The sequence below is a fragment of the Genypterus blacodes genome, unplaced genomic scaffold (assembly GCF_046128005.1).
Source record: "Genypterus blacodes isolate CSIRO-AG114 ecotype Tasmania unplaced genomic scaffold, CSIRO-AGI_Gbla_v1 ptg000072l_1, whole genome shotgun sequence".
Taxonomy (NCBI): Eukaryota; Metazoa; Chordata; class Actinopteri; order Ophidiiformes; family Ophidiidae; genus Genypterus; species Genypterus blacodes.
Window position 1 is genome coordinate 2,264,793 of NW_027466882.1, and position 14,735 is coordinate 2,279,527.

Consider the following 14,735-nt stretch of genomic DNA (forward strand, 5'->3'; position numbering starts at 1 on the left):
CCGTCAATAATGTTTAAAAGTAAATTATAGGTAGTTATTTGCTGGGAAGAGGTTAAGGTTAGGGCTAGGAGGGTGAGGACAAATCAACGACCGTTAGAGTATAAAGTTTTTTTAATGTCGTAACAACACTCTCAGATGTCGTAAAAGGAAACCCGGTGACCGGATGTAACGCACTTCTAAAAGCGACGCGCTGCGTGGTCTAAACCGGGTTTCCGGCTCCAAATCGGGTAGCGATGTGTGTTGCGCACTGACGTGTAAGAATTAGGCGACTATGGCAATGCCTGTTCAAAGTTTTCGAAAATTGTACAGAACTCTCTCATTAGTGATACACATGTGTATATATATGCGCGTGTTTGTACACACATAACATAAACATACAAAGTATGCCTTATATACACTACCAGTCAAAAGTTTGGAAACACCTTCTCATTCTCTTCTCAGCCCAAACTTTTGACTGGTAGTGTATTTATATATAATTCTACAACTTTAGGCAGATACAATACTCTGTATACAATCCCCATGTTTTATTTTTTCCACTGCTTACTAACATATAGACATAAAAACACGAGAATGTTCTGTACTGCCACTTGACAACTTCTAAAACAAATGACTCCTCCAATAAACCTTTGCTAAATACAATTTGCAACATATATCGTCAACGCTTTGAATCATTCTTTCTGCTATGCCCTCAACTAGACATGAAAGTTTTATGCATTTTGCAAGTCACATTACACATCGAACGTCCTATAATACAACTTAGTTTAACCGTTGTGGTTCTAATTGATTTGTGTTTTTAAAATGTATGACTGCCAAGTGTATATATGGAATTATGGTACAGATAGGATCATACCCTCAAACAAGTCAAATACACTTTACGAGTATCCCAAAACTTCCACAGCATAGAAAGTACTTGAAACTTAAGCTGCATTATCTGTTGCATTCTGATGCTTTTTATTTCCTGACATAGGCTCCATTAACACACTGCATTAGAATGTGATCTGTGGATGAGGATACCTTATCTGGATAATTGGAATTAGACTCTGGTACCAAAATAATGAGGCTGTAGATGTTTTCAATTATTGGGTGAATTTTATCTCTCCAATGCATCATAGTTGTACAGATTGTACTAGGTCTGATCACAACTTTGTGCTTCGACAGGTCAGATCGAATTTTGATTATATTACATTCTAGACATGTTTGCTGCGTGGATTAACATTCATTCATAATAATCTGGGCACAGATTATATTATAATGCAAGGTGTGAATGGGGCACAATATTAGGATACAATGTCACACATACAGTACATCAAGGTGCTACTGACTGTACACACTGTAAAAGCCAAAGTAACAGTATACATTTTTGACTGAGCAGTTCAAAGATGTGAAATGGAAATGCTAACATGATCAGAGTACAAGATAAACACCCTTTATTTAATTAATAGTTTAAAAATCACATATAATCACTCAAACAGTGGCCCTGTGCTACTTTTCACTATTTGGATTCATGATGGAAAAAAATAATGGAATGTGAACAAAGGTGTGCTAACCCAACTGATACATCTCAAGTTTCAAGGGTTTGGTCAACGATGATTAATCCAAAATAACCACAGCAAATATTTCAATGCCCTCTTTAATGAGGGGGCGGCTATATAAGGCAAAGAGTGTGGACTGAATGATTTATCAAGACATACACACACATTTATAGAAATATGTGTGACAGGCTCCGAAAGCCAAGAGCCACAATGATAGCAAATACATTTTAGGCTCATTATCAAGGTGAAGACTTCATTATCATTTCTGTCTTGATCAAGAGGTGCTCTATTTTCTCAAACTAAAAAAATCATGCAACATACAGTAATAAAGTTATTTACCATATTCCTGTACTGTGCCATTATGTGACTGACTTGGACTATTGCTTGACCATCTGCTCTCAATACTCACGAAAAGGTTCTGTAGGGATGAGCTAAATCAGAATGCATTTTCGATGAGATAACATTCTAATGCATTTTTGAACACAAACAGAACTGGCCGATTAAAATGGAAAGTCCGTTTCCAGATAAAGAGGACAATTGATTCTGATACTGGCTCTGAATATATTATCACAGCAATCCTCTACATGAACACATAACACTGACACACAGCAATACCTTCTCATAATAACATGTACACGTTCTCTCTGCATCTCCTTTCATGGTTTTCCAAATTGAGGTGTAAGAAAAGCACTCAGCCCTTAATAAGACACAATCACCAGACATACTTTCCAGTTAGGAAGACAAGTGAACTTCTACTCCAACCTGTTCTATTACACCGATATTGATTACCAATTATTTATCATAGTTGTTTGATGACAAATAAAAATGAATTGCATCCAGGGCCATTTTTTGGTGGATTTTGAATTTTGTAGTAGTGTTGATATAAGGTGGCCTCATTTTACAGAATCTTCACAGCACTGTGTAGTTGTGCGTGCATGCATGTGTGTATGCATGTGGATGGGGCGGAGCTTCAGTTTTAAAAGCTCAGCACCAACAGGAACCAATGTGATGTCATAAGTGTCCGTTTTCCAGAATTTACACCCCCATTTCATTGAGCTATTTCCCATGATAAACAGTTCTGCCTATGACAAAAAAAACTAACTTTGATGTGTAAAATTGTTGGAGTCACCCCTTCATTTTTTTTGGTATAAAAAAAAACGGATCGACTATGCTGCTATGTTTAAGTGTCATACCTTAGAAAGTGACTGTCTAAGGTTTATCACATGATTAAATGGCAGTTTTGGAATGGGAAAAAATGAGCAGGGTGTGTCTAGTAAAACAGAAATCATACAAGATGAAGCGGTGTAATGTATACGCTGTGTGTGTGAAGAAAGGATCAAATATTAAATTCTAATCAGAGACCCGCTGTATAACTGATGATTACTAAGACAAACAGACCAATTAATGGCAGGAGGAAGAGGACAAAGAAGATGAGGTATCTGAGCCTACTACGCCCAGCTGCTTCACACACACACACCGACATCCTCACTTACACCCGAACCCGCACCCGCACCTACACCCGCGCCCGAACCCAATCAGTCCATCTTCTCCTTGTGAACCAGCTTGGGGGCATCCACAAAGTCTTGGCCGCTAAACATGATGATAGCAGCTGTGATGGCGCTGGCGGCCCCCCAGAACATTGCATATGCCAGCGTCTCTGTCCATGTGTCACCTGCAGGGAGGAGGAAGTGTGTTCATACTTCATACCAGTCTCATTTGTGGGGTTTTAGCCATCAATCCTGTCAGTTCTGCTATATTCTGTATCTTACACACCCAAAAATGTAGGTATGAACAAGCATTATGCGCTCCACAGAGACCACATGATAGGAGATTGATAGGCAGAGGGCGGGACTTACCAGCCATGAGAAGAGAAATGATGCACATGGAAAACGCCACCAGCATAATAACGGGCAGCTGCGCAGGGGAGAGAATTCAGATTGAGTACAGTTAGAGGAAAGAGACTGTGTGAAATGCTCCTGGCTAATCATGGAGGAACAAAAACTAACAACTGACCGTCAGGAACTTCCAATCCTTTTGAACGTGAAGGGGAGTGGGTCCGTCCGACTCATCGAGAGCAAAGTTACCCAGGAACAGATCGATGGAATCCTGAAATCATTAGAAGAGGATTAACATCAGACTGGTGTCCAAAACAAAACAAACAGTCAGCAACAATCAGTTTGTGCTTGGCTATCTTATTGAGACTTCACTATTGGCTTTAAGAAAATCAATCTGTTTACAATTATCTATCGTGTGTAAAGATTTCTTCCTAATCATGCCAAGTGCCGTCTTCTCCATCTATCCGTAAATAACATTTAAGTTTGTGTCAATGTGTGACCTGAGACTTCAATTACATCATCAAGATCATCACACACACATTAACTCGCCATCAGTCTTTGTTCTCATTTAATACAGCCTTTGGAAATAGAAATTGTTGACAGTTCATATGAATCATTTATTTAATTAGTATAAGAACAATGAAAACACAATTTCATGACTTTTCCCAAACCCTTGTCTGTTTCTCCATGACTTTTCCAGTCACACACAAACACAATTTGTAGTTCTAAGCCCTTATGATCCCTGTAAGTTGTACAAATATTACCACTGCAAAGGACAAGTGTTGCCGCAAACTGGTTCTTGGTCATCTTACTTGTCTGTAGCCATCAGAAAAGTTATTTTTGTAGTAGCGGATCATGGAGTTCCAGCCGTCCATCAACAGCCCCAACTGGGTTCTCTTCCCTGTCCTAATGGAGGAGGAACAGAACCGCATCAAACCGCAGCCTGACAGCCTGACAGCCCATCTTCCAGAGGGATTCCACACAGCAACACACAGCTTAGTCTTTGTGCTTGTATGCGTGTGTGTGGTGTCATGCATTACGCTACCTTGTGAAGTCGGTTTTCAAGGCTCCGGTTCCTGCGTACTGTACAGCACATGCGTTGGCATTGTCAGCCCATGCTGGTTAGAGAGCACACACACACAGAACACAAGGTCAGAGAACACACCTGCTGTCTAATTGCTATGGACATGCTGAAGCTTTAACACAGGACCGTTACCGTTCTTGTAGATTTTCTCAAATTCAGCCTGCTCTTCCACCCGCTGGCCCACATTCAGAACTCCCATCCTCTGAGAACACACAGTTACAAAACACACAAGGTCAAAGGGATTAGGACAGCTATTGTGTAGTGTGTTTGAGCAGAGACGGCAGACTGTGTCAGTGTGTGTGTACCTGGAGCTGAGACTGCAGACTGTGTCAGTGTGTGTGTGTGTGTGTGTGTGTGTGTGTGTGTGTGTGTGTGTGTGTGTGTGTGTGTGTGTGTGTGTGTGTGTGTGTGTGTGTACCTGGAGCTGAAACTGCAGACTGTGTCAGTGTGTGTGCGTGTGTGCGTGCGTGTGTGTGTGTACCTGGAGCTGAGACTGCAGACTGTGTCAGTGTGTGTGTGTGTGTGTGTGTGTGTGTACCTGGGCTGAGACTGCAGACTGTCAGTATGTGTGTGTACCTGGAGCTGAGACTGCACACTGTGTCAGTGTGTGTGTGTGTGTGCCTGGAGTTGAGACTGCAGACTGTGTCAGTGTGTGTCTGTGTCTGTGTCTGTGTGTCTGTGTGTCTGTGCGTGTGTGCGTGTGTGCGTGTGTGCGTGTGTGCGTGTGTCTGTGCGTGTGTGCGTGTGTGCGTGTGTGCGCGTGTGCGCGTGTGTGCGTGTGTGCGTGTGTGCGTGTGTGCGTGTGTGTGTACCTGGAGCTGAGACTGCAGCGAGCGTCGAGCCAGTAAGCTCTGGATGACATTGGTCCTGTCCAGGCAGTCCATGCAGTTACTGCGGAACACTCCTGCCTGCTGGGTCACCGTCTTCCCCTCCATGTTCACCATGAAATAACTACACACAAGTGCACACACAGAAAAGGCCTTCACACAACTAGACAACAGCAAAAATACAGGCAGCGCAATCACTGGTTTGTTGTTTAAATGACCTGTATTCCTCTTGAGCCTCGGCGACAGCATCTACTAAGATCTGGAGACGATCCCATCTCATGCGGCTGCATTCTTTGTGGAAGTCAAAGGCGATATAACTGGGGACATAGGAGACACAGTGAAGATCAGAGCGGACATGATGAGGGATGACCGTCGCTGCATCTCTAAGCTCTTATTGGATCATTCCTTGGGGAAGCCAGAAAATGATCTGGTCTGCCATCTTTAATGACATCCAAGCGTTGAGTCATGAGCAAGGAAACAAGAGTCCATCCAATGACAATTTTGTTTGTTTTTTAAATCCTTGAATCTTGAAACCTAGCCAGATGTACTCCTGCTGATCAGCAAGATCATAACAACATCTGTTTATCACATAAATACCAGCATACCAACAACTCAGGACTTAAATTCCTCCCATTATCTAGACTTCACTTTGTCTGAGTACAAATCTGAATGAGATAAGAACCAAAACATTCTTGCAGCTGATCCTGCTGTGCTGTTGTCATCAGTAAAGGGCTTATGTTCAGATGATGCCGGAGAAGTGAGGATGTTTCATTACTCTCAAATCCTCCTTCCTTTGTCCTCGCATCTTTTTATTGCTCTTTTCTTTTTCTTTTATGGGCCTCGGACGCAGGGAAAGGTGTGAAGTGAGAGGAGATATTCATCCCCTCCTGACCTATCTATCAATAAATCCAAAAATATTGTTTAGTGTCAGTCGTTTGTGATAGATTGCTAGGATTGTACGTGGTTAATGTAAATGTGGTCAAATTTGCCGTTTCGATTTTAAATATTAAATTGCATTTTGAAGAGAATGTAATACCTCCCAAAACCTAAATACCAGGCTTGGGTGACATAATTCCTAAATGTGTGTGTGTGTGTGTGTGTGTGTGTGTGTGTGTGTGTGTGTGTGTGTGTGTGTGTGTGTGTGTGTGTGTGTGTGTGTGTGTGTGTGTGTGTGTGTGTGTGTGTGTGTGTGTCATGAAAAATAGAATAATAATATAAAATAAAATAAAAATAAAAAATAAAAAATAAAAAATAAAATTAGAGACAGACATGTGTGTGTGTGTGTGTGTTACCAGAAGATTGTTTTCCAACTGACTGAGCTGTATATACCGTATGTTGATTATTAAAAATGCTCCCTCACAGAATTCATCATCATCATCATGACAGCAAACAGTGCATAAAACTCCAGAGGAAGGTTTCACACACTTACTGGATCATGCTGTTGTTCATGCCGGATACCATCTTGGCAAACGCCTGTTCCAGTGGCTTCTCTGAGCCCTTCTGATTAACCTGGAAGACAAAACACACCCCAGTTGTTGTCCAAGTTCGTCTCTGTACGGACTGAATCAACACATGTAACATAGAAGAGGCTCTCACCAGATTCAGAATGCTTTGCTTTCCGTAGATGAGGACCTGAGAGTCAAAATGCCTCTGGAAACCATCCATCTGCGGGAATGAAAACAAATGTTTGCCTACAACGCCTTTTAATAGAAGCTTGCAGAGGGAAAAAAATGAAAATGCGTGCTCTTACATGGCTGCTGGTTTTGCTGATTATAGGTTTCGGTTTGTATTTGAGGTTGGGCCTCTGACTCCAGTAAAAGGGCATGGAGCCTCGTGTCTGTTGGAAAAGGAAAGAAGTCATTTTTGGAATCCTTTGCTTCTCTGAAAGATGGAGAAAAAGGTGTCCAGGTGTGCTATAATTCAAATAACGATAACAATAGGGCATTGTCTTCGTACTTGCCTGCACAAACGATGCCCTTGCTCCTTCATACAAAACAATCTGCTCCGTTTCCACAAAGTTAGCAGCATGGCCTTCTGTGTCAATGCCTGTAAAGCAGACAGAAGATAAAAAAAACATCACCATGTACCTAAAGGCACGTCATGTCTGCAATCTGTAACCACATCTGACCAGGAACGACCGATGAAGTAATAGACAAAGTGTGCAAGTGAACAAAGACACTGCTTTTAAAGACAAGGACTTTTTACCTCTTACATAGTATCGCACACCAGCCCGGAAGCAGCTTCTCCTGGATATGAGGATCCACTCAAAGATCTTGCCGTTGATCCGACACGGCTTCATGACAATGTCTAGAGACCGCGAGGGTCAAGGATAAGCTTATTGGTGAGCTTTGACGAAAGCACAAATTTGACGTTTCGCTCAATGTGTTAAATGTTTGCGCAAATTAAAAAGCAGATATTCTGTGCGGAACTTCTGTGAAAAGGATACATCCATGAACGATAGGTAGTGCGAACCTATGAAGCTGGGGTTTAAAAAAAGAAATGAATTGTAAATTGCAAAAACGTGAATAATACAAAAATAAATGAGCGCAGGTTCAAAAGACAAGAATGTTACCTCCGGCTGTGAGGCCAATTCTCTCAGGAGGTTTCCATTCCACACAAACCTCTGATCTGCCTGAAAACATAAACAAGTAACATTGTAGGAGACCCATTGTTACATCATGGAATATATAAAAAAATGGAACAACAACAATGGAAAGAGTTATGGTATTATTTTCTACATGGTGACATTAAGACATTAATCCTGAAAAGGAGGAACTGGCCTGTTCGAACATAATCAGGCACATCAATAAGAAAGCAATTGCTGACTTAGACTGAGCTGTACCGGAATGCGATAATGGACCATTATCTCCTTGCTATAATAAAACTGTCAACTCGAGTAAAATGCAAGTAGCAACTAAAATAAATAAATAAAGCCAAATGTCAAACAATGTCTCAAATGGCCAACAGAAGAACAGAGGGACTTAATGAAAACAAAACTCCTAAAGATCCTTATTATAGAGATAAGAAAAAAACATCAGGAAGGGAAATTGAGAGAGATCTGCTCTGTTGAATTCGGCCAGATTTTACATATTTTTCATGCGGGAATGTATTCAGCTCATTAGACAAAATGCAAATCTAAAGCCTAAAGAGAATCAACCCGATCATGCTTTAGCTGCAGGTCACACACAGAAGGGCTTGACACGGTACTTTCAAAAACGCAAGTATTCTGAAAACAACCACCACCTTCCAGGGACTGATTTGGTTATTGAATCCACACATTATGTCCTATTGGATGTTGAATCTCTCACCCTCTCCAGGAGGCTCATCTCCAGGAAATCGGGGCTTGTGTTGGACAGACGTTGCAGAGTGTGGGTCAGGTCAAAATCAGTGCAGAAGTAAAAGCCATCGGTATTCAGCACATTGTTCATCATGGACAGGAAGGTTTTATTCTCTTGAACCTGGTGGGGGAGAGAAAATACTGTCAAAATGTAAAAAGTAGCTGATACAAGTGGCTAAGTACATATTTACACACGGTAAATCCGGTGTCTTTGAGTGGCTAACTGATCAAATGTACCTGCATAGAGCCATTACTCCGTCACAAAAACACACATAACAATCTGCCATGTTTCATCAGTGTGGAATCTGGGCCGGTATGTGTTTAGGACCGAGAGGAATGCTTCTAAACTTTCACTAAATAGTCTAAATTCTTAGTACGCATTAGCACACTTAAGCTTCATCGAAAGGCCAATTGTAGAAAGCTGCAGAATCCAGACAAGGTGGCCAGATATTGTTGAAAGGTGTTTGAGAACAGGATGGCATAGTCAAACTAAGACGACTAACACAACAACACAAGCTGCTCTCACTTCTCTTCTCATCTCAGCTCAGGAAACACTGCTGGGCCTTTAAGTGGCCTCCTGTTGGATTCTGTACAACAGGTTTGTACGAACAATGAGCCCAGATTGAAGCAAAAAGAAAAATCGAGCGTTGCTATGACTATGTTGTGACCTCTGATGTCTGTATTTTGTACATTACAGCATTACTGATTGGTCACAAGGTCTTATAGACAGACCTCGCCTGTAGCTATGCGATGGATAGAATACTGTGCTGCTCCTTGCTTTGGGCTCACTCAGACATTTGTTCTATTTGAGTCTGCTTCCATGAATGCATGAATGAAATCTTACCAAATCACAAGTTCTTGCTCCCCCTCCCTCCCTCATTGGCGACTCCAATTTCATAGATCTGGCTACTACACTACACAAGAACTGATGTCACTATTACTGTGTAGTGTCACAATGTATCGGACAGCTTACAACAGACGCTGCTCTTTCAATTAGTGATCGTGGAAGAGAAGAAGGAGATAAATAATGCACCGCCGCGCTCAATTGAAATTAGATAGCACTGTGACGCCAGGCAGCTGTGGAGCGATTCGTGCAGGAGGTGGAGGACTCCTCTACTCTCGTCTCGTCTCCCGGCCATCAAGGATCCAGACGACAAATCCAAATTTCCACAACCAGTGTCAGAAGAATTCATATCTCATTCTTTTAATGATGTCATATCTCATGTCTTCTATTTTAAAACATTTTTCACATTCCTGTTCAAATATACTTGAATTGAAGATTGATTTGGAGGCGACTTTATACATCCTGTCAGTATTTTCTATTGTGTACATAAAGGAAGGAGGCATTTGGAGGAATCCTCTTTGTTGGGATCAATACCAAGATTTACACATTCAATTTTGGTATTGATCCCAACATATGAGTGAGTCTTAAGCCAATTTTACCTACCGTAAATATTGGAAGCAGGGGGAAAGCAGCAAAGATATCTTTACAGTTGCAGAGACCTTTATTTTATAAGTTATACCGAGTTTAGTTTGGGATTTATAGTGTTTTATGTGGAACTGACTATCAGGATTTATGCTGGGACTATATTTGGTAACAGAGACTAGATTTGCTCACCTGGATCTCCGAGAGATGCAGAAGCGTTTTCTTATAGGAGATCACATCAAAATCCACGGCCTTCCACACAGCGTGGCCGAGGAGGCTGCCTACATTTTTCTTCCTGGTGATGACGATCAGGTAGACTCCTGTGTAGACGGAACGTTTCAGTCAGTACCAGACGCAGATGAAGGCTATGGCCAAAATGCTCGTCAAATAAATGACTTCTAAAGAGAGTGTGCGGTTTCTCTTTCGTTACTTGAACAGAGCTTTGGCAAAACATTGCTGTGGCACAAACCTGCGACCAGGCGGATGGTTCCCATGACGCCACAGATGGGCCTGGTGACTGCTGAGGGAGGAACATCCTTCTTACCTGCAGAAAAAAGAAATTTCACTGGCAATAGTTCATTCAAACTTATAAAAACATGTTTAACTTGTAATGGTTTCCTGCCTTCCAAAAGAGCACATCACAAACGGGAAAATGTGTGTAAAACTTATTCCTGAATCAAACAAATCTATATATAGCACCTACATCCCTGTACAGTACGCACATTAGCCCTTCCCATGTTGCTTTTGCTTGGGATGGATTCTATTAAAGAGAAATCGTGACTTCATTAATACTGGATACTTTTTTTTTACCTGTCAGAGTCATTTCATTTGAGACCCTGTCAATGGACAGGACAGCATCCGCCCCCTCATCACAGGCCTCGATGAAGAACTTCTCCGGGGTTGTGTGCCTAGGGAGACAACAAGAGAAGGTTTAGGGTGTTGTGCTGATCAGGAAAGAATATAAGTGGCGAGTAAATGCTCGGGTTCCAATTTGAGAGAGAGATTGTAATCTGCTACGGATAAGGATTTTGATCTGAGTAGACATTTTGTCAATAAAAGGTAAACATTGCAACACACCACACACACTCCTGTGCAGGGTAGCACTATCGAGCTAAACCTAATCAGTTCCTTCCTTCTCTTCTTTCTTGAAGGTGTTCCTTCCCTACGTTAAGGCAACGTGGACAAGGGAAACTTTACTTGACTTGAAATTCTGCTTATTTACCACTAACAGCAGTGACATAACTCGGTTGAAGCTACAGTGCATGGACTATTACAACGTGCTTAATCCAACAAATAATCAAATCAAATCCAACATTGGGAGTGTCATTTTGTTTATCATCGGTGATTACATACAAGCAATACAGGCTGGTGAAAAACAGACATGCAGGAAAAGTTTTATGTAAGTTTATGTTAACAGCTCCGGTCTAAACTGCACAGGGAATTTGCTTCCATTTTAAAAAGGTTTAGAAATAGTAAGAGTACAGTACAAGTTTGAAACCCAAAGAATATGTATGTTTATGTACAGGATTATGAATATGAACCGTAATGTCAACACCACCAATCATCACAGCGAGCACAAATAACATCAGCAACAACTCCAGATAAGGAGTTCAGCATGTAAATCTCAAAACAAGAGGTGATACAGAGCCTCAAATCCTGCAGCAGAAAACATGTGACCTCATCTTTAAGCTGGAGTCAAACACTGACATGGTCACACAAACGCTTCATTGTTGCTCTTTCATAAGCGACACGTTCAACTCACACTATTAATGAATGAAACAGAGTAATGATGTCATCAAATAGCAGATTAAGAGGATAATAGGACAATTTTATATAATAGTATAAATGATGATTTATAATAGTAAAATGTTTGTCAGGTGTATATTTTACTAACTTTAATATTAAATATACTGCAGAACAAAGAAGACACTCTATATGTGTAAGATAACAATAGGATTTCCATTAAGAAAGTAGAAAGTGGTCATTGCGTACCATCATGATCGAATCAACCTTAAAAAATAAAAGGATTTACTCAGAGTGGATCAGCTAGAATAACAAACTTCAATCAGAATCAGGGAACAAGCTGTAAACAAATATGTGGGCAGGAAGATACAGAGCTGACATTTTATGCTGTATTCCTGTTGACATCACACTGGGAGATTTTGCTCCTAGATTTCTGTCACTGTCCAGACTTTTATCACAAAGCTATCTTTAGTGTGCTTAAACTGCCATAAGTGGACATGTCTCATAATGTGGTATATACAATCAACCTCATCATCTGGATTCATTATCCTCTTTATCTAGAGACGCTGTCCACATTGTGATCAGATCTCACACAAATCACTTTATGAATGAGCGTGAATGGAGCTCTGAGGACAAGTCGAGCAACATGATCCGCTCGTGGCCGGATTTGATGCAGCGAATGTGTCTGCACATGTAGTCAGGCTCGCACTGTGATCAAATCTCTGTCAAAAGTAACCACATTAAATGCAATTTAGATCAGAACTCAGATGTAATCTTCATATCAAATCTGCCCACTGATTTTTAAAGCAAACCGATCTCCTCTTTTCAGCTCAACTCTGCTTTCCTGCATGAAGTCATTTCAGTGAGAGTGACGTTGATTTGAATGCGGATCTGTCACGGATACAGGTAGTGATAGCCCACGCATAGATGACGATCAACCACAGAGCAAGGAGGAGCCTACTGGGATCTGATCACAACGCAGGGAGGACCAGGACACATGTTGATGGTGTAAAATGTTATGGAGCCAATCACACTTAAGAGCGTTCAAATCACATTGTGTTCTGCACGCATTTACACCAGCATGTGACTTGTTAGATGAATAATTCATCCGGATACCTACTACTGTTACAGTAACCCTCTGATCTAGTGATTGTTGTGTCTGAGGTAGGAAAGAATGTCGGAAGAAGACGGAAAACATGTTAAATAATGTGACGTATGAAGCTGGGTGAGACTGCAAAGGTGTAAAGCTGTTTCGACTGAACATGGAGAACAGCAAAAACCAGTTGACCGAGTCTGAGACTGTCCATGGTCCGTAAAAAAGGAAAGACACACCGTGGTGTTGGTGTCTCCAGAGAAAGCTGGTTGGTTCTTCCGTGGTAGTATGACATTAACCCTAACTCCACCTCCACCCTCTCCAGCTAGCTTACTAGCATCAGTTACATATTAGCCCAAGGCTCTCTGCTAACGACAAAACCCTTTAAAAGACACACCGACGCGTCTCTACAGCGCAACGCACATCTAACAAACTCCACATTACACTGCCATGTTACTGAATACTCTCCACTAAGAAGGAATGAAAGTTGACAGGTCCCCGCTGAACCGGCTGAGCATGAGTGCGAGCCTCTCACCCCGGGAAACGCGTTTGAAATCAACCCTGCTTGTTTGTTCATTTATTAGCGGATGCGAGACAGATAGAAATTCGATCAACACTATTTTCTCTACTTACAAATTGTATCTCTCATAGGCGGTCGCCATGTTCGCTCCAGTCTGTCTGACCTCAGTGACGACAGCAGGGGAGAAGTTGCCAGATCCGCGATGCATAAGCTCGATCACAACTCCCTACATGTTATCGCGGTTTTACCGGCAGACCTGGCATCCACACAGATCTGACTTTCCAAAAAGTAGCCTTTCCATCCGGTGTAATACTCCACTTATATTCTTTTTGTCTTAAAAAATACAAAGCGTCGTTCATAAAAACAAATAAGCAAACAATAATGAAGCATGGAGCGAATTATAAACTGTAAAATGTGCTAAAATGTGTTTGAAAGAAAACACATAAGAATATAATGTAACCCCAAGGGTGCTGCAGTGATTTGTTATTTTCATTTAGTTTGTTGTGTAACCTAACTCCACCAAACTGTGCGTTGAATTGACACCACATATCCTGTAAACAATCACAATGTTTTCAGTTATGACATTGACATGGCAACACCATTTAAGATGTGTTTCGATTGTATCTAATCACCGGGTACAATTCTAAATGGCACAAAAGTTAATAAGGTGGAAATCATGTTTTAGGATTCATTCAAGTCATGACCCAAGGATTCATGGAAAAAACAACCTGTTACAAGGTACAACCTAATGGTGAACTTTGACCTGATGGTTGCACTAGATTTGTGGGGTGCAGTCCAAATGAGCAAGTCACAGGGCTCTTTGGACTTAGTGTGTCAAATTTGACAATTATTTACGAAACAGTTGGCAATAATATATAATATATCTAAAGTTATCAATAATAGAGATATAGAATAATTCCAATGGGTGCGTTGCAACAATGGGGATTAGCCCCTAATTCGAAGTTTGGGAAGATTAGAAAATGGATCTGAGAATGAATTAAGAAATAACATTTACTGATGATCAAGATGATTTCCCTCTCTCTATTGTAAACAAAATACTTCATTACTTAAAATTACTCACATAACACATACTCCCTTCTTTATAATCCAGCTGTTTAAAGTTGTTTATTTTCATCCTACCCTTTTCTTAAACCTTTCTGGACAGATTGTTATTGATCATAATAATAACCAGTTTACTTTTTCCTTCAGAGATCTGGACTTGCATTGGTAATATCCCTATTCACCCATGACTGCGCTCCCATCTATGGTTCCAATTCCATAATTAAGTTTGCAGATGACACCACGGTGATAGGCCTGATCAGAGGCGACGATGAGACG

The 14,735-nt window shown here is 41.1% G+C and overlaps 1 protein-coding gene across 1 annotated transcript; it reads right to left on the bottom strand.

Annotated features, from left to right (window-relative positions):
• Nucleotides 1–509: 509 nt before the first annotated feature.
• Nucleotides 510–13,593, bottom strand: sacm1la (SAC1 like phosphatidylinositide phosphatase a). Its single transcript, XM_076157137.1, has 20 exons — nucleotides 13,511–13,593; nucleotides 10,852–10,949; nucleotides 10,511–10,585; nucleotides 10,234–10,361; nucleotides 8,587–8,736; nucleotides 7,851–7,910; nucleotides 7,725–7,758; nucleotides 7,484–7,585; nucleotides 7,239–7,324; nucleotides 7,029–7,115; nucleotides 6,875–6,943; nucleotides 6,708–6,787; nucleotides 5,497–5,595; nucleotides 5,264–5,402; nucleotides 4,584–4,653; nucleotides 4,413–4,485; nucleotides 4,180–4,273; nucleotides 3,546–3,638; nucleotides 3,389–3,446; nucleotides 510–3,204 (listed from the first exon to the last, which is right to left on the bottom strand). The coding sequence occupies exons 1-20, from the start codon at nucleotides 13,537–13,539 to the stop codon at nucleotides 3,068–3,070; spliced, it is 1,761 nt and encodes a 586-aa protein (XP_076013252.1). The 5' UTR covers nucleotides 13,540–13,593; the 3' UTR covers nucleotides 510–3,067.
• Between the last annotated feature and the right edge of the window lie 1,142 nt (nucleotides 13,594–14,735).

Coding starts and splice junctions, on each gene's coding strand:
- sacm1la (XM_076157137.1), bottom strand. CDS start 13,539: ATGGCGACCGCCTATGAGAGATACAATTT. Junction 10,362..10,510: donor AACCATCCGCCTGGTCGCAG/GTTTGTGCCACA, acceptor CCGTCTACACAG/GAGTCTACCTGATCGTCATC. Junction 5,403..5,496: donor GAGGCTCAAGAGGAATACAG/GTCATTTAAACA, acceptor ACTTGTGTGTAG/TTATTTCATGGTGAACATGG.